Below are 18,710 nucleotides of genomic sequence, written 5' to 3'. Positions count from 1 at the left end.
ATTTTTTCGGTTTTTCCAAGATGGCGGCCGAACCACGTGACCGATGACGTCATCATTATTAATTTTTTTCTCCACCAGCTTATGCCGACATGGCGCTCAAGAAATTTCAGCTTGATTGGATGAAGTTTTGTACTTGTCAAATTATGACGTCATAATGGAGGCACCTATGACATCATCATTTACATATTTTATTCCCCATGGAGAGTGCTTTACAATGAGCCATGTCTCATTTTTTATATTCAGCGCTTTTGGAGATATAGAGGTGCAAAGTTTTTCGGTTTTTCCAAGATGGCGACCGAACCACGTGACCTATGACGTCATAATTATCATCAAAAAATTATACAGGTGGAGATGCATCTATGGTGAAAATTTCCTGTCAATCGGACCAACAGTTGCAGAGAAAATCATATTTAGTCTGTGCGGACAAACAGACAAACACACAGACCAACAGACAAAAACAAACAAACGGACTCAAATGCAATACCCTCTCCTCTGGCGAGGGCAACAATCCTCTTTTCTCCTGACTGTGGAACAATCTCGCACACTCTCTTCAATCCCTGTCCTCCCTCCAGGTCTTTAAAACAGCTGTTCACCACCATCTCTCGTCTTTCCACATCCAAATACTTGATCTTTTCTACCCCCGTTAATACACCCCATATACCCCTCTTTCAATCCCCAACCTCTTTCCTGAAATTCCTATTTGTGTTCATTTGATTTATACCGTGTACCCCTCCCTCCTCCCCCAACCCTCCCCTTTCCACAGATCTACCGACGTCCTTGTTCTCTACTGTGTTGTGCTTGTGTGCTTCCCTCTCTCTCCCCTCTTGTATCCCGCTCCCTATCTTGTCTCCCGCTCCCTTCATTGTATGTTTTATATTTGTTTGTGCATGTTTTCATGTTCAATGTGTTCGCTCTCACGATCCTCGATTCTGTAAACCAAAAAAATTAAAAGCCCCCAGAGACTTCGTCGGCAGAGGCATAAAAATGTTCTAATAACATTTTACACAACTTTTTAACTCCACCGCCAAAGGTGGATGGAGGTTATGTTTTCACCCCCGTCTGTCCGTTTGTTTATGAACAGGATATATCAAACTGTTGTGGACGGATTCGGACGAAATTTGGCAGAGACGTAGCGTATGTGACAAGGACGAAATAATTAGATTTTGGTGAAGATCCGGATTCGGATCCGGCTAGTAGAATTTTTGAAGCGATTCTTCACCATTGGGATATCGGGCCAAAAACGATACATAGCAGGATATCTCAAAAAGTTGTTGGTGGATTGGGACGAAACTTTGTGGACAGGTTGTGTGTGTGACAAGGAAGAATCGATTCAATTTTGGTGAAGATCCGTATCCGGATCCGGCTAGTAGAATTTTTAAAGTGATTATTCACCATTGAGTGATATGGCCAACCAGGCGGAGGTTTTCTCCCTACTGAGTGCCGTTCTAGTTCAAACTGTGCTCAATGTCATTTGGGGGCGCAACATTGAAATTGCTCTGCAAAGGGACACACTCCCACATACGACAATAACCTCTGCTGTGGAACTGGCGAGAGTAATTATCTAAAATACAGTATGTCCAATTATTGCTTGTTCACATTAACTTCCTAAAGTTCAGACAATGATGAAAGGAAAAATTGTGTTACACAAAATGGTACATTTATTCAAGTCTTTAGCACATGACCTGTATCGAAATGAGCACATGGTGAAACAGTGTACATGTCTGTGTAAGCAATCTTTAAATTTGCTGCAAGTACAACACAGGCGATTATAATGGCAGCTTTTCACGGAAACACGGAGAAGCATTAGATGGGATCTGCAGGTCACAGCGAGTACCACTATGTCATTTCTTTAATACATACCATTCTTACATACATCCAAGCAAATACAATGGGTGAAAAGCCATATTTAGCAGACTAGGAATGTGGATTCCTTCATAAATCAGCAAGTTGAACATCCATTTGCACAATGCATTGAGCCCCAAAGGAAAAGGCGACTTTTCCTACATCACATTAACATCTACAACACATTGTACTGGTCTCTCATCGCCTTTTGTCTACATTTGGGGATATCAGATTTGTGCAATCACACAGTTCCTACCTAATGAAGCACCAATATTGGTTCACAAATACTCTAAAATAAAATACGTGTTTAGACGGTGAAAACAGTCTAATAAACTATAATATTAACATAAAACATTACAGCAAGTATTTTTTTTAAATCATTTAGCACCATATAATTCTGTGCCCTTTGTGGTCACAGCTAAGATAATTTTGATAAAACATACAAATATATGCATTGTTTTTATCTTCTGGTGAAAGAGGCCTTATAAGACCAGATTATAGAAAGGAACATTCCAGGAAGCTTTCCTACTCATCTATTTCATACCCAATAGCTCACACTTGTCTGTGCTCATCTGGCAATGTGGCCTCTTTAAATACACTTTTTTGTGTTCACTTTTGAATTTAGCTAAAACACTGTCTGAAATAAAATATATATTTTAACATAGATAGACTGAGTACATTTCATTTTAAAAATACAAAATAGGACAGAAAAAAAGAAAAGAAATATACAAACAGGAAGTGAAACAAAAACTGTTTAGAAACAGTTGACACATTGACTGGGAAAGCAACATTTAACACCTGCTGTCCCGGATCAGCCGAAAGGAAACAATGTATCCGATGGACAAACCAATAAGCAACATACTTAAAAGTACATCACTTTCCATCTACAATAACTGGCTGCTTTTTTTGTCCAGTGGAACGTTTCCTGTTTTCCTATGGTTTCCTCGAGTTTGCAAACTTTTTGCCAAGTCTCATTTCCCATCTGCTAGGAGACCTGGGTTGTGATATCGGTTTGCCATGGAGATGCCGAAGCAGCAATCCAATGTTACGGAGCAAATCATGCAGCATCATGATAAAATGAGGCAGGGCGTGGAAGCTGCCATCTAATAACAAAATCTAAAGAGATCGATTATTTTATTTTTTTTACAAAAACAAAACTGCGTCTTGAAAAGACGGCCCGCGTACAAAATATTCATTTTTGTTAATTATTATCCTCTTCTTTTTTTATGTACAAAAAACCTGCATTGTTTATCATTCGCAACACAAATGTACAAGTTGACTTTGCTCTTAAAACTGTGTAGGATTATCCAGTGGATTTAAACATCTGCTTGGCTCTGAACAGCCTATTTGGATATGATTCCTTAGGCTAAACGGAGTCAAAGGCAGAGGGAAGGCATCTTTTGTGGTGACACAGAGAAAGGTCCACGTCTAGGTTGTGCCACAATCTATAAATATCATTAATATGATGTTCTTATTGCATCTTGTGAACAAAAATAAAAAACAAACATACAAAGCGATTTATCTGGTTTTTTTTTCCTCTACTTCCCCTCCTACCATCCCTCCCCCTACCCCCAAAAAAATGAAGAATATTTTATTTCTATTATATCCCACATCCACATGTATAATATGTATAATTTTTAGGTGATGCAGGAATTTATATAATTAAACCCAGTCTACCTTCTATGGAGCACCATATTTTTTATGCACAGTAGTTTTAGCTGCAATAGGAAAGAGAGATCAGAGGTATTCACCATAATATCAGGGCTAGATTTAGGTAAAATGCGGTCACTATATCAAATAAGCCAGCTGTACGGGTCCCAGCGCGAGCAGGTTTACGTATGTGGTATGCAAGGTGTATAGTTCTATTGCAATAACTCTTAAAAAACAGTTTACAAACTTCCGTTTCACTTGCCACTCGAAACATGGCATTATGTTTTGCTGTTTGTCGTGGTGCTCAGAGATGACCAAAAACAAGACCTTAATTGTTTTTTTTTTTTTTTTTTTCACAATGTTGATCGGAATACCATTTGGCTGTTTGGATGGCTTATTTATGATTGGCGAACAGTGCTTCATTTCGAGAAATGCTTCAAGTGGCTCGATTTACATGGGAAATCAGTTGTGATTTCTATGCTGGAGTGTGGAAACGAGCGTTTGCAATGACGGAGGCAATTCGGAGCACCATGTGATTTGCAAAGCTGTTCAAATGGATAGATTTGTAATAGATTGGCTTTTGAAGGCACAGCAGCAATAAATACAATGAAGTTCAGGATAGTTGTAGCAATAAATATTCCTTATTATTTCAAAGCATTATGCTCAGTAAACCATTTTGAAGTGTGTATTTAAAAATGTGCGTGATTGTTTTTATTTCTAATTTTACCTTCTTTTTTTTTTCCTGGCGAGAAGGTCGTTTCACACATGTTCTCACCAAACACATGAGCGTCGTGTAACGGTGACAGCAGGTAACATGACATACCATATTGTCTGTGTGTTTGTAATAATAAACAAAAAAATAAAAACAAAATAAATTCAAGTGTCCTCAGGTTAACACAAAAGAACTTAAGATTTGCTTTGCATTTAATTACTTCATTTTGATATTAATAAATAACCACCGTTTTATGTTTAAAAACTGGATTGCATAGACACTGTTGAAGGAAATTACATTAAAAATTGTCTAAATAATTTAAATCCAAGAAAGCATTGTACACAACATGACGTCGTTGAGGAGTAAACAAACCAAAAAAATATATCCTATTTTGGATAGAGCAAAAACAGCACTAGACCTTCGTTGAATTGTGTGTGAGGGTGAGAAATGCCAAGGCTCCATTTTACTAGCACCATTATTTTAGGCCAAAAGACCATGATTGGCCTTTTGTTAAACCTGGCAAGAATGTGACATAACTAGCACAGCTGTACATAAAACTGTAAAGCCTGGCATCGTGTCTGGGACCCCTGTGTCAATTTCGGAACTTTCCGCTGATAAGTTTAAAATGACAAAGCAAATGATATCTCGAAAGACCGACTTGAGTGTCAAAAATGCATTTGTGTTATTGTGGATAAAAATATTCTGCTTTGTCAATAGAGCCGACATTGTTTACTGATTCTACCTCTGATTTGGTGTTCTTAGCTGTAATCAATAACTCTGCGACCATGCATCATCAACACTGTTAAAATACACCTGAAATGCTTGATTTGAGCAACCTGAATGGAAAAATACTCGTAGAGTAAGGCTTGCTCGGTTCAACTTGGTGTTTGGAAAAGGTAGCGTGACAATGGCATTGTGCTGCCTCGTGTATGTTAAAAATGAATGTTGCAAACCGGAAGAATTTAAATATTTTCTAAAATGCCAGCTTCAATCGCTGTAGGAAGGATAAGATAAGATAATTCCTGTAGGAGATTATTCACAATTTCCTCTGTTTAAACCACCAGTTTCATACAGACTGGACTGGAAAGCCAGAAGCCTATAGTATGCACCAAAGCAAATGCTTTATGGGTGGACTTGGTACTTTGGAAGCCCAGACACACCCAAAACTACAGGCCCCTGATATATATTGGAGGGAAGAGGAGAGGGAAGAAGAGAGAAGAACAGATACAAGAGAGAGCTGTTCGAGGATGGAACTCAACCTACGAACAGAACAGTGCTTCATTGCACACAGGTAGCAGTGAGCCATTTGCCTTCATGCTGACCCCTCTCGCCATGCCGCTGTGGCCGTCTCCACCTTGTTTCCCAACTCGGTCTGCACCATGGAGCTATTCGCAGGCATCAGGTTGGGAACAGGGAGGGAAATGGCTGTCATGCTTGAGGAGCCTGGCGAGGCAGCCTAAATGCAGGCAAAGTAGTCTTTCAAGGGGGCGAACAGGTGCCTGATGACAGGTACACTCCAGGAACGCCCAAGGAGCCGTTGCCGAGCTAGACGGCTCATGTTGGAGACGTCTGTGTAGTGCACCGGAAAACCAAATATCCTGGGGACACAGGAAGGAAATACAACATAATCAGCTTTAAATCAATTTCTCTCTAACAACTTGATATTTACTTGACTGTGTTGATACTACAGTGATTCAAACATGGCAGCAATAATTTGCAATGGCATTAATTGTACAAATGTGACAAATATTTCAATTTAGCTCATTATTTATTGTTCTTCCCCATGGGAGTCGACCTTTAAAGAAAACCCTTTTTATTCCTTCAATGTAATATCACCAATACAAACAACAAACAAGAAAGAACAATCAGAGATCGCAAACCCTCACCAGGATGTATTTTCAGTGGTTTTTAAGGCTTTTGTGTTAAAGCAAATATGGCGGCCGAACCACGTGACTGATGACGTCATCATCATTTTTTTTCTAAACTTATTTATTCCTAGATTACGCTCAAGAAATTTCATCTTGATCGGATGAAGTTTTGTACTTGTTGAATTATGACGTCATAATGGAGGCACCTATGACATCATCATTAATATATTTTATTCCCCATGGAGTTCTTTACAATGAGAACTCTCCATGGGGAATATTTGTTCCCCATGGAGCATTCTCATTGTCTCAACTTTTTGTCTGTCTTTGTAATTTGTCTCAATTTTTTCTATTCAGCGCTTTCAGAGATATAGAGGTGCAAAGTCGATTTTTCCAAGATGGCGGCCGAACCATGTGACCTATGACGTCATAATTATAATTATAAAAATTATACAGGTGGAGTTGCACCTATGGTGAAAATTTCCTGTCAATTGGACCAACGGTTGCAGAGAAAATCATATTCATTCTGTGCAGACAAACAGACAAACAAATGGACTCAAATGCAATACCCTCTCTTCTGGCGAGGGTAATAAAACACCTGGCACTTCTGCTTATTGGAGTAAACATTTTATTTAAAATTTGCGACAACAAAAGTCCCGAAAGGATGGTGGAGATTTCCTTTGAGCCATCTCATATGGGTTTGTTTCTCAACCAAAGTATAAACTGTCTGATTGGTGCCTCACAGATGCGGCGGAGGATTACAAAGTCCATCATCCCTAATGTTGCGTGAATATGTCCTGTCTGCTGGCATTACTCAGTGGATATCAAAAAGTAGGCTTGTTATGGTCAGCATCTAGGCCAAATTCAAAAAATTCCTGTCCCAAACTAGAGTGGGCATTGCATCACTGGCACAGACATGCTCCTAAGCAAAGACATTACCAACAGTGACATGCTACATACGAGAGAAGAAGCAGCCGACAGCAAACTACAGCAGATATAGATTCAAATGTGGACAAAAGTATGACCGAGTCAGTATTATCTGTGAAATGCTTAGCGTACACTAAGCAGTCAAATTTGAAATGAACTCTCACAATCTGAACGTGAATGTAAAGCAGCATGTGCTTTATAAAGGTGTTGGAGCTATTGAAAATAAGTAATCAACATTTATTACAACATATAATTTACATTTCCGTCTCATTGGGCTTTACCAAGACTTTACTTTACCAAAAAAACAAAAACAAACGACAGCTGTGGGTAATATCCAAAAGGATATGGTACACAGTCCATGCCAATTTTGGGAAAAGGACAATAAATATTGACAGATAAGACCAAAAGAAACGAAAAACATTGAATGACACAAATCTTCACTGATACATATAAATACGATTTTTTATTTATCCATAATCTAATTTACTTATCTGTCATGTAATTTACATCCTTATCACCCAATAACTATACACATTGCATAACTCCTATTGATCAACAGTATTAGACATGTCATGACAATGGATACAATGCCTCCAAAAATTGCGAAATACCATCCTCAAAAAACTTGTAGCTTGTTGCGTACTAGAGAAGGGGAGCGTACGAGTCTCTTGCATCAGCACTGGTTCCTCTTCCTTCACCAATGAGTTTTGTGTGACATTTACAGGACCCACAGGACTATCATATGACGTCATTTAATACCTTTACCCAAAGCCCAACAGCTCCCTCAGCTTGACCCCATCCTCTACTCTCACCTCATGGTAGACCAGTTTGTCTGTTGTTGCTCCATATCACTCTCTGTTCCCAGGCATCTCATTTTTGTATTCAAAGTCGAGGCTCATGAAGGAGTTAGATTTCTGTAATGATGTCACTTGGCTCCTTCATCAGACCTCCAATATGTATTGCATCAACTGGTAATCTGGGATAGGCCACAATGACCAGATATTTATATCTGTACCCTGTTTGCTTTACAAAATCAATCCTGAATATTCACTCGGCCCTGTTATTGAGATTGTGACCACTTGACCTTGTGACCATGGTCAGAGTTTGTGTCCAACGAGCGTTTTCTGAAAGAGACTCAGATGAGAAGTGTTACCTGTATGGTCTGTGAGCTTCAGCTGTGGCTGTATTGACATGAGGCTTATTTTCCTGACGTTGATCCTGCTCACAAGATTTTCTCAATGAGGGAGCCACGTGGTTGCAGCAGGTTGATCGGCATCTCCAGAAGATGCGGATGAGCCAGGCATCTGTCTGGGGATGGCCAGACAGAGGCCCATGTAGTACCGGTGGAAGTGGTGGCACGCTGCTCGGGCGCATGCTCCCAGACCTGACCTGTGGCCATCTTTGGTATTATCAGAGGCTACTACCAAGGCATCATGGAATGCTTCACACTCTGCTGTGAATAAGCATGACCTGCCATGCATCGCTGGAAACCGTTCAAAGCATGCTTTACGATCCCCCCATCCAGATTCGCCTGACAATGTCACCCCTTCCTTACTTATAGCCATATGTTGGAATTGCAAGTATAGGTCATAGGTCACCCCATCTACATCCACTTCCTGGTGGCTTTTTTTATTTACACTGATATAAGGCAAGGCGCCATATGTGGAGGCTCTAAGGCTCATAGTGGAACTGTTAAATAAATCACAAGCCAGAAAGATACATCAATGTACTGCTATATGAATTACAAGCACACAATGGATAAATACATATAATTTGTGGGATTTTAACCTTTGAGCATTACAAACATAAAGCTTTTAGCTCTCTTGCTCCATGATTTAATAATTTTGAATTTTCTGCTGTTTTATTATGTAAGAGTGAGTGCTTTTCAAAAGAAAGAAAGAAAGAAATAAACAGAATGATTTAATCGGTCGCATGGCATGCAAAGCATTTCCAATCTACTTCCTAATTGAGAAAACAAATTTGATTTTTTAAATATTTCAACAAGTATTGTTATAACCGTAAAAGTTCATGGAAATCCCATAAAAGTTCTTTTGGTTTCATATTACAATATTATTATTATTATTTTTTTATGTCGAAGGCTTCAGTCATGGACTATATAGTCTTCATTGAGGCCAGGCTAGTTTATCACACCTCAAATAATACATTTCCTATGGGACTTGTACTTTTCCACCACACTGTACACACATACATAATGTGTGTGTATATATATATATATATATATATATATATATATATATATAAAACTAGCCTCTCCAGTCAATCTAAAGAGGTAGGGGGGCTCAGACAGACCTTTGCGCATTATGTCATGAGAGGGCAACGACCTGGCATATTCTGGCTGGGTGCCCCATCAGTCGGCAACAAGGTGCTATATGTGGAGGCGCAAACATGTTTTGGAAATTATTGAAGAGGCTTTTTAAACGAGAGTCAATGTGCATTATGCCAAGTGGAGACCACAATTCGTCTGACAAGGTGAGGTATCCCCAATGTCGGAGAAAATTGGTGCAGATTAAATCTTCACATCTCTATGGGGCTGCAGACTGGAGGGTTTCAGCAGACTTGGAAGAGAAGCTAGTCTTCCCAGATGATATCTGCATAACTCCCCTGCGACCGGATATCAGTGTGGTCTGCTGAAAAGAAATGTCATTATTATTGAATAAACATTCCCTGAAAAGGGTGATGCAATGGGCTCACGAGTGGAAGATGGCTAAATATGAGGATCTACGCATGGAATATGAGATAAGGGGTTGAAAGGCAGAGGTTTGGTCTGTGGAGGTTGGGTGTATAGGGTTTTGCTTCTGGAAGGGTGATTTCTTGTGTTTAAGCATTTACGAGTGACCATCAAAAGGCCCTAGTTTTAGAAAAATAGTGGCATGCAGTGCAGCTGAAAAAGCATCACTTTTACCTGTGGCTAAGAACAAAGGAGCATGTGTGGGCTTTGGCCCACAAATAATACTGCACAGAGAAAGACAAAGCACTGACTGTTTTGTCTGTCCATGGAAATGGAGAATTACATGAATAGCACGAATAGTATGTGCTCAAAATTAACAAGTTCAGTTTGAGGATTAGTTCGGCAGGGATCAGACGTGTTTCGGCACGTCTGGTTCAGAAACGAATCTTTTTAACGTCACCAGATCCTGCCCTTTCTATTATTGTTGCTGATGAGAGGTTTGCCTCTTGCTGTGTAGCCTTTGCAATTCTGCTGTCGAAGTCTTCTGCGGACGGTAGATTATGATACTTTCACCCCTGCACACTGGAGGTTGTTGGTGATGTCACTGACAGTTGTTTTATGTTTTTTATTCACAGCTCTGAAGATTTTTCTGCCATCAACTGCAGTTGTTTTCCTTGGCCGACCTGGCTGTTATCTATTGCTAAGTACACCAGTGGTTTCTTTTTCAAAATATTCCAAATACAGACTTGGCATTTAATATGGAATATTTTTTTTGTGGGGGTGAACTTACTTTTCAAGATGTCTTAGAACCAAAAGTTCATTGGAATTATGTTGAAATTATTCTAGATTTTGTTAATGTGACCTTTAAAAGAAACAAAAACCACATTTGACATTTCGAAACAAATAAATTGATCCTTGAAAGTGATGTAAACTGATAGCGAACTCAATTCATGGACAGTACTGTGTTAAACTTCTGTACGTTTTCCAGAAGTATCTCTTTATTTTGCACATTAGCCAAATTTTTTAAAAAGAAAAACAAAAGTTAAATTACGACTGGGATTACGGACAGTAAAATCACAGTTCAGTACTTCGTGTAACCCCCACGAGCATTCAGGAGAGCACGTACATGTTGAGGCATGCTGTTCACAAGATTTGCCAAGGTTTGGACAGGAATCGCTTGCCATGCAGTGACAATAGCCTGCTGCAATTCACGCACAGAGGTCGGCTGCTGGTCCAAGTGGTCGATTTGACGCGTTAATTCTGCCCACAAGTTCTCTATCGGATTCATATCCGGGGACATGGCAGGCCACTCCATATGCTCTACACCACGGTCAGCAAGAAAGTGTTGGATAATGCGAGCACGATGAGGCCGTGCATTGTCATCTTGGAAGACAAAGTTTCCTCGAAAGGCTGCACGAGCAAATGGAAGCAATGTTTCTTCCAGAATGGCCCTGTACTTGAATTGGTTCAGGTTTCCATTCAGAACAACCAGGTCAGTTTTGCCCCCTGCATGAAAAGCAGCCCAAACGGTCACCCCACCACCTCCAGCTTGGACTCTTGGCACTATACAATCTTTGTTGTAGGCTTCATGCACTTGTCTGTGCACTCGGACGTGGCCATCTTGACGATAGACCAGAAATCTAGACTCGTCACTGAAGATCATGTGATTCCAGTGTCCTGGCTGCCATTGACGGTGCTCTCTGGCCCACTGCAATCGGCGCTGGCGGTGTTGTCTGGTCAGGCGTGGCTTTCTCAGGGGATGCCTGGCACGATAGCCTGCTTGAACCAGTCATTGGTTGACTAGCCTTCTGGATACAGGCACATTTGTCAGTTGCTGCCACTCAGCCCTAAGCCGATTAGCTGACTTGGTACGGCCATTGCGGACTAACCGGTGCAGCTGGCGATCATCCCTCCTTGTGGTTCTGAGGGGACGTCCTGGCCTCGGTATTGGAGTAGGGACACCCCTCTGAGCATTTCGTTTCAGGATCTTTGACACCTGACCTTGAGTGATGCCATACTGCCGAGCAATAGCATGCTCTTTCATGCCGTAATTTCGTAAAGCCACCACTCCATGACAAACAGCATTGTCGAGTTGACGGACCATCTCCAGAGGAAGCGACAATAACTTTTGGAGACGTGCAGCAGTTGTTTTCCACTAATACAGAACGCAACAACCCTTGTATACCCGACTGTGAAGCCAATCGTCAAATGCACCTGTCCGTACATTTTGCCACGCCACCTGTGATATAATCCTGTTGTTGACTTCTTGCTGCGACAGACAATCAGTGACATGGTTATTTTTAATAAATAAATCACCAAAGTGTAAAAGAAATTCACCAGATTGATATACTGAGTTAAGAAAGTAAACCCAAGTCAAGAAAAAAAAAATGCCATATTAAATGCCAAGTCTGTAGTTATATTTGCTATGCCAAATTTTTGTGCTATGGTTATAATGGAATTCTTCTGTTCTTTCAGAAAATTCCAAGTTTCTTGCTTCTCTTTCATGGAGAGTTCTCTGGTCTCAATGTTGATTTATGCCTGCTAACTCCCAAGGCAAAAGCAAAGGCTGAAACCAAGATGAGACATTCACAGGTCTTTTACGTGTGAACAAGAAACACCTGAACAACAAGAAACACTTGTCAGTCATATGTTCCAATACTTATGCTTACCTAAAATGAGGGGACTGAACAAAGTACTCTTGTTATACAATGGTAAAACATATATGCATAGAAATACCAAGAAATAAAGGTTGAACTTCTGCACTCGTATTCAAATTCATATTCATCGTTTGATCTCAAGTCCGAATTTCTTAAAAATATACAATAGCATCAATAATAAACTTGAATTCGCTGTTCCAATACCTGTGGAGGATACTGTATGTGTACGAGAGAAACTTGCTGTGTTCGACCCTTTGTAGAAAAATTAAATAATTCTCATATCCGAATCCATATTCAGATCTTCGCCAAAATTGAATCGATTCTTCCTTGTCACACACACAACCTGTCCACCAAGTTTCGTCCATAACCTTTTGAGATTTTTTTTTTTTTTTTTTTTTTTTTTTTGTATACAAGATCGAGGCTCGTGAAAGAGCGAACATTAATCACACAGAAAGACAAACCGACACATAAAACATATAACAAAGGGAGCGGTAGACAAGATGGGGAGAGAGGGGGAAGGACACAAACACAACATTTGAGAGCAGGGACCGAGAGACATGGAGACATCGAGAGATCTGAGAGAGGGCGAGGGATTTGGGGGGGGGGGGGGGCGTGGGAAGGGGGCAGTGGGAGAGGTATAAAACATATGGACACTGCCAGGACTTCCAGGAAAGAAGTTGGAATTTCAAACAAGGTGGATCTGGGGTGAATTAGCGGGGGTAGAAAAGATCAAGGTTTTGGATGGGGGAAGAAAGGAGCTGGTGGTGAACAGCTGTTTTAAAGACCTGGAGGGAGGAGTGGGATTGAAGGGAGTGAGGGAGTTTGTTCCAGAGGCGGGAGAAAAGAGGAATGAAAGAGTGAAGGTGAGCGGAGAGCCGAGATTTCGGCAGTTTAACCATCAGAGGGTTGCTGGCAGATCTTGTGCGACCTGTAGGAATATTTGGGGGACAGAGCACAGAGAGAGCTGGGGGTGCAAGGCCGGAGAGGAGTCGGTAGAAGACAGAAAGACCACCTACCTGCCTGCGGTGAGTGAGTGAAAGGCCCTCAGAGATAGCTTCATCGCGGGAGATTCCAATAATTCTGAAAGCTTTGGTTTCAACAGCGTGAAGCCGAGCTAGGTGTGAGGCAGGAGCACCGGCCCATAGGGGAGAACAGTATTCCATTGAGCTGCGGATGAAAGCCTTGTATGTGGTGAGGAGCTCAGGTGTGCCGAGGAAGGACTTCGCACGACGGAGGATGCCCAGTCGGCGACTGGCTTTGGAGGCCAGCTTGGAAATGTGGTTTTCCCAAGAAAGATCATGGCAGATAGTGAGACCCAAAATCTTGAGCGACAGAACTTCTTGGAGAGGATTGTTGAGAAAGTAGATGGGAGGGTTGTCCAGTCGATCTTTTCGGAGAGACATAGTAAGAGTGTGAGATTTGTCAGGATTGAAAGACATGTTCCACTTGTTTGACCAGTCTGTGATTTTGTCCAGGTCTTCAGAGAGTGAGGAGGCAGCAGACTGCCGATCTGAGGGAAGAGGAATGGAGCGGCAGAGAGTGGAGTCATCAGCAAAGAGATAGAGAGGATTTTCGAGAGAGTCAGAGAGATCATTGATGAAGACCAGAAAAAGCACGGGGCCCAGAACACTGCCTTGGGGAACTCCAGCCTGAACAGGAAGAGGAGATGAGAGAAACCCATTCAGGGCCACACGTTGACGACGACTAGAGAGGAAGTCCGCCAGCCATGCGTGGAGATTTCCATGGATACCAAAGGAGGAGAGTTTGGTGAGCAGAGCGGGGTGCCAGACCGTGTCGAAGGCACGTGATATGTCGAGGGAGACAGCTCTAATTTCCTGTTTGGCATTGAGGACCTCCATCCATTGTTGAGACAGCAGAAGCAGCATGCCCAGAGTAGAGTGACCTGGTCTGAAACCAAATTGATGATCAGAGATCAAGCCATTGGAGAAGAGGAAAGATTTCATATCCGAAGCAATGATGGATTCCATGACTTTGCTGATAATTGGGAGAAGGCTGATTGGTCTGTAGTTGCTAGGATCTGTTTTTGCACCTTTTTTGTGCAAAGCGGTGATGTTGGCTGATTTCCAAGCAGATGGCAGTTGACCTTGAGCAAAAGAGAGGGTGAAGAGAACAGAGAGAGGGTGAGATAGAGCAGCAGAGCAGGATTTTAGGACCCGTGGGCTGATGCCGTCGGGTCCAGTTGCAGAATCAGAGTCGAGGGTTGACAGAAACTTTTCCACCTTGTCAGGAGGAAAGGACACGGAGTCCAGGAGCAGCAGGGTACGACTGGGTATGGTGGGTACAGAGAGGGATGGGTTTGGGACACAAGATTTAGAGGCAAACACAGAGTTGAGGCATTCAGCTTTTTCACGTGCGGAGTCAGCTGTGTAGCCGTTTGAGGTAAGGGAGGGGATGGAGGGGGAACAAACACCAGAAACGGATTTGACCAGACGCCACCAGGATTTGGAAGAGGGAGACAGATAAGAGAGTTCGGTCTTGAGAACGGAGAGATATTGTTTCCTGGCTCTCCTGAGGGTGGACACACACTTGTTTCGGGCTTTGTGAAAGGAAATGAGATTTCCTTCCGTTGGATTTGCTTTCCAGGAGACGAAGGCAAGTTGTTTCTGGGCAACAGCCTCACCACAAGATTCCGTGTACCATGGACGGGAGGAAGGGTATGACAACTGAAGACGAGATGGGATAAATCTGTGCATGAGAGAGAGCAATTTACTTTGGAAGAATTCCCAGGATGAGTTGATGTCAGAGGTGGTAGAGATGGGAGACCAGTCCAGATGATTGATGGCTGCTTGAAGACCGTGCCAGTTGGCCTGAGTGAAATGCCAGACTCGTCTACGCTGAGCAGGCTCCCTGAGGATGGTCAGAGAGATGTCCACTTTAACAAGGACATGATCAGATGATCCGATCGGAGCAGAAGAAGAGCAGCAGACATTTTCAGGGAAGTTAGTCATAACCAAGTCCAGAAGAGAAGATGTTCCGTTGACTGAGATCCGGGTCGGGAAATTGACAGATTGTGTCAGTCCCAGTGAGTCGCAGAAGTCCTTTGCTGAGGAGCCATGGCTGGTGAGAGAGGTACCCACACCCAGCCAACTGGCATGATGACAGTTGAAATCACCACATATGAGGAAGAGAGAGTTGGGATGAGTAGATAGAAGTTGGTCCATATCATCAGACAGCGAGATGTAGATGGAGTCATCACTGTTTGGTGGACGGTACAACACACATATGAACAAGAGGTGGGAGCGAAGGGGAAGCCGTAGCCAGAGGTATTCCTGGGGGTGAGGTGGAGAGAGTGCAGTGCAGGGCGAGTGAGGAAGAGAGTTTTTGATAAAGATAGCAACCCCGCCTCCAGGACGAGGCTCAGGTCTATCATACCGGAGGAGGGAGTAGCCCGGGAGAGATACTATGGAATCAGAGACATCATAAAGGAGGAAAGTTTCTGTTAAGCAGATCACGTCTGGTTTGACAGAAGCAACCTGTATGGAGAGATCAGTTAAGTTTGAACGAAGGCCCCGGATGTTTGAGGTCCATACCGTTAATGAAGAGGAAGGGGGAGCATCAGATACAGAACAGGGGGGAGGAGCGGTAGGGTAAGATGTGGAAGAGGTGGAAGAGGTAGGGAGAGCTGTTGAAGGTGTGTCAGAGATTTCAGAATAGCTCGGAGAAAGGGAAGGATGGGGCGGACAAAAGGTTTGATGGTGATTGGGTGAGCCACAATGAGGTGTTATTTGAGGAGGGGGAAGAGCGAGGCAGAAGGTTGGGGGAGATGGAGGTGAGAGTTTGAAGGGGGAAGAAGCGGGGAGGACACTTTGAGGAGGGGGAGTGAGCGGGGGGAAATTGAGAAGCAATGAGGGTGGGGAGATTTGAAGGGGAGGGGTGAGGGGGGAGTTTGGGAGGGAAGGGACAAGGGGAGGGATTTGAAAGGGATGGGATATGGGGGAGATTTGGAGGGGAGGGGTGAGGCAGGAGTCTAGGAGGGGAGGGGCGAGGGGGCGTCTTGGCGGGGAGGGGTGAGGGGGTAGTTTAGGAGGGAGGGGGCAAGGGGGGAGATTTGAAAGGGATGGGTGATGGGGAAGATTTGGAGGGGAGGGGTGATGGGGAAGATTTGGAGGGGAGGGGTTATGGGGAAGATTTGGAGGGGAGGGGTGAGATTGGATTTTTGAAAGTGTACGATTTATGGGAAACGAACATTTATTGCAAAATGAGTTTCTTGTGATCTTCGAGTTAAAAATACGTTTAAGGACGCTGGATGGAGGATGGAGTGCAGGAGAGTTTAGGGAATGTAGAAAAAAGGCACTATAGGAGATGGATATTTTTTTGGGGATGAATTGATTTGGTGAGCAAGTCGAAAGCAGCCTTTTAAAGAAGAAGAAGAAAAAGGTGTTATAAAATATGACGGAATACATAACTTGAGGGGAAAGTGTAAACATTGAAGGTTAATGAGTGAAAACTATCTGGGGAAATGGGGGAGAAACACGTGGTCGAAGAACGAAACAACGAATAAGAATGAATAAACGAATGAGAACAGAGAAGGAAATGTTTTTTTTTTTTTTTTTTTTTTTTTTTGAGTTGAGATTTACACAAGGAAGTAGGCTATGGGTGAAAAGCCTGGGAATACAGAGAACGAAAGTTATTGGATCACAAACGACGGACCACTGAGAGAAAAACAAAGCCTCAAGGTTGTACAGTGCACACTGTACAAGGCCTTGCTCGCGACACGGCAAACAGACGATCAATTTATGAAAGATAAACACCGAGAAACAACCAAAGTTGCACACAATAACTTCACACACCGAAAGATAAATACAGTTTCGACAAAATACAATTGTGAACAGACTTAACTTCGAAAAACGTGGAGACCGTGTGGAGCTTCGAAAATCCCTGCCGCCGTCTCCAAGATCTCGCGAGATCCTCCTGCTATATGTTGGTTTTAGCCCTAACACTAAATGGTGAAGAATCACTTAAAATTAAATAATTCTCATATCCGAATCCATATTCAGATCTTCATCAAATCGAAGAGATTCTTCCTTGTCACACACATAACCTGTCCACCAAGTTTCATCCAAATCCGTCAACAATTTTTGGAGATATCCTGCTATGTATCGTTTTTGGTCCTATCTCCCAATGGTGAAGAATCACTTAAAAAATTCTACTAGCCGGATCCGAATCGGGATCTTCACCAAAATTTAATAATTTAGTCCTTGTCACATACGCTACATCTCTGCCAAATTTTGTCCGAATCCATCGACAACTTTTTGAGATATCTTGTTCACAAACAAACGGACAAACAGACAAACAGACAGGGGTGAAAACATAACCCCCATCCACCTTTGGTGGCTGAGGTGGGTGGTTCGTGTGCAGCCACCCAGCTGCTGGTTGCGTCATTTGTCTGTGGGCGCGTCTGCCGCTGATGCAATGCCTCTCTATAACCAGTTATCTGGTACTCATTTTGCAGACCTCGGAGGGATGACAGGCTGAGTCAACCCGACCTGGTATTAATACAACAGCTGAACCGGATTCGAACTCAGGACCTTAGGATCCCAAGCCCACCGCCCTAACCATTAGAAGGACATAATAGTGAGTTATAGGTAAGTAATCACGACGTTCTGTGAGCCTTGGTATAGTATAGACGTTATAATGAAACAAAGTTAACCGGGACAACGTTAAGCGGGAACACCCTGTATTTGACTCACCTCTCCATTTCAGTGCTCCAAAGCACATCCTCCTTCCCATTCATGATGACTGGGTAATGCTGTTCTTTCCCCTGCCTGATGGAGTTTGATTTTGTTGTTATAGTTCGCACTTTGTTGAACTGCAGAAAGAAGAAATAATTTGTGATGACAATGTCATGTAATTTCAAGCATTGCACATGATCATATCCTAACAGGTAACTATAAGATCTCATCCAGGTAACTATAATTCATAACAGTTAAGAATGTCAGGTGCCATGGTTTCCAGGATTTAAATTATCTACTTTTGTTTCTCTATGGCTTTTGTGTGAATGTTTTTGATGGCTCCTCGTGCCAAAAAACTGAAAAATATTGGCTATAATTACAGCATATGTGGTTAAGAAAAAATGTACCTGCATGGAAAAACAAACCTTTGGATGGAAGGGTCATGAAAGAGGCCTTTATAGCGAAATATTTCAGATATTACATCCGAAAGACCCTAAAGCAGGGGTTCTCAGAACCTTGCTCAAGAATAGCCACTTCAAGAGTGGGACAATGGGTGGTGAGCCTGGATGATATGATTATGCTGTAATTAAACACCTAAATAGCCAAGAAATTTAACCTGCCTTATATAGTTCCAATTAATATATTTTGAGGACCTTTCCCAGTTTTTGCTTGAAT

At 42.3% G+C, this 18,710-nt stretch overlaps 1 protein-coding gene across 18 annotated transcripts in view; it reads right to left on the bottom strand.

The window, feature by feature from the left end:
• Positions 1–4,180: 4,180 nt before the first annotated feature.
• The window catches only part of LOC137423219 (DNA (cytosine-5)-methyltransferase 3A), a 549,884-nt gene continuing 535,354 nt past the window's right edge, over positions 4,181–18,710 (bottom strand). For 16 of the 18 annotated variants that reach the window (XM_068110127.2, XM_068110133.2, XM_068110131.2 and 13 more), the window contains 2 exons: positions 18,054–18,172; positions 4,181–5,802 (listed from right to left, as the gene is read on the bottom strand). In XM_068110127.2, coding sequence (XP_067966228.1) covers positions 5,661–5,802; positions 18,054–18,172 — 261 coding nt within the window. In that variant the 3' untranslated portion in view covers positions 4,181–5,660. Of the gene's footprint in view, positions 5,803–18,053; positions 18,173–18,710 lie in introns of those variants that run through there. The other 2 variants (XR_010983654.2, XR_010983655.2) reach the window with 1 other exon arrangement.

The sequence above is a fragment of the Myxine glutinosa genome, chromosome 3 (genome assembly GCF_964187855.1).
Source record: "Myxine glutinosa chromosome 3, kmMyxGlut1.1, whole genome shotgun sequence".
Classification (NCBI taxonomy): Eukaryota; Metazoa; Chordata; class Myxini; order Myxiniformes; family Myxinidae; genus Myxine; species Myxine glutinosa.
Note: the sequence above shows the minus strand (reverse complement) of the source record. Positions and strands in the feature narration are given on the sequence as shown.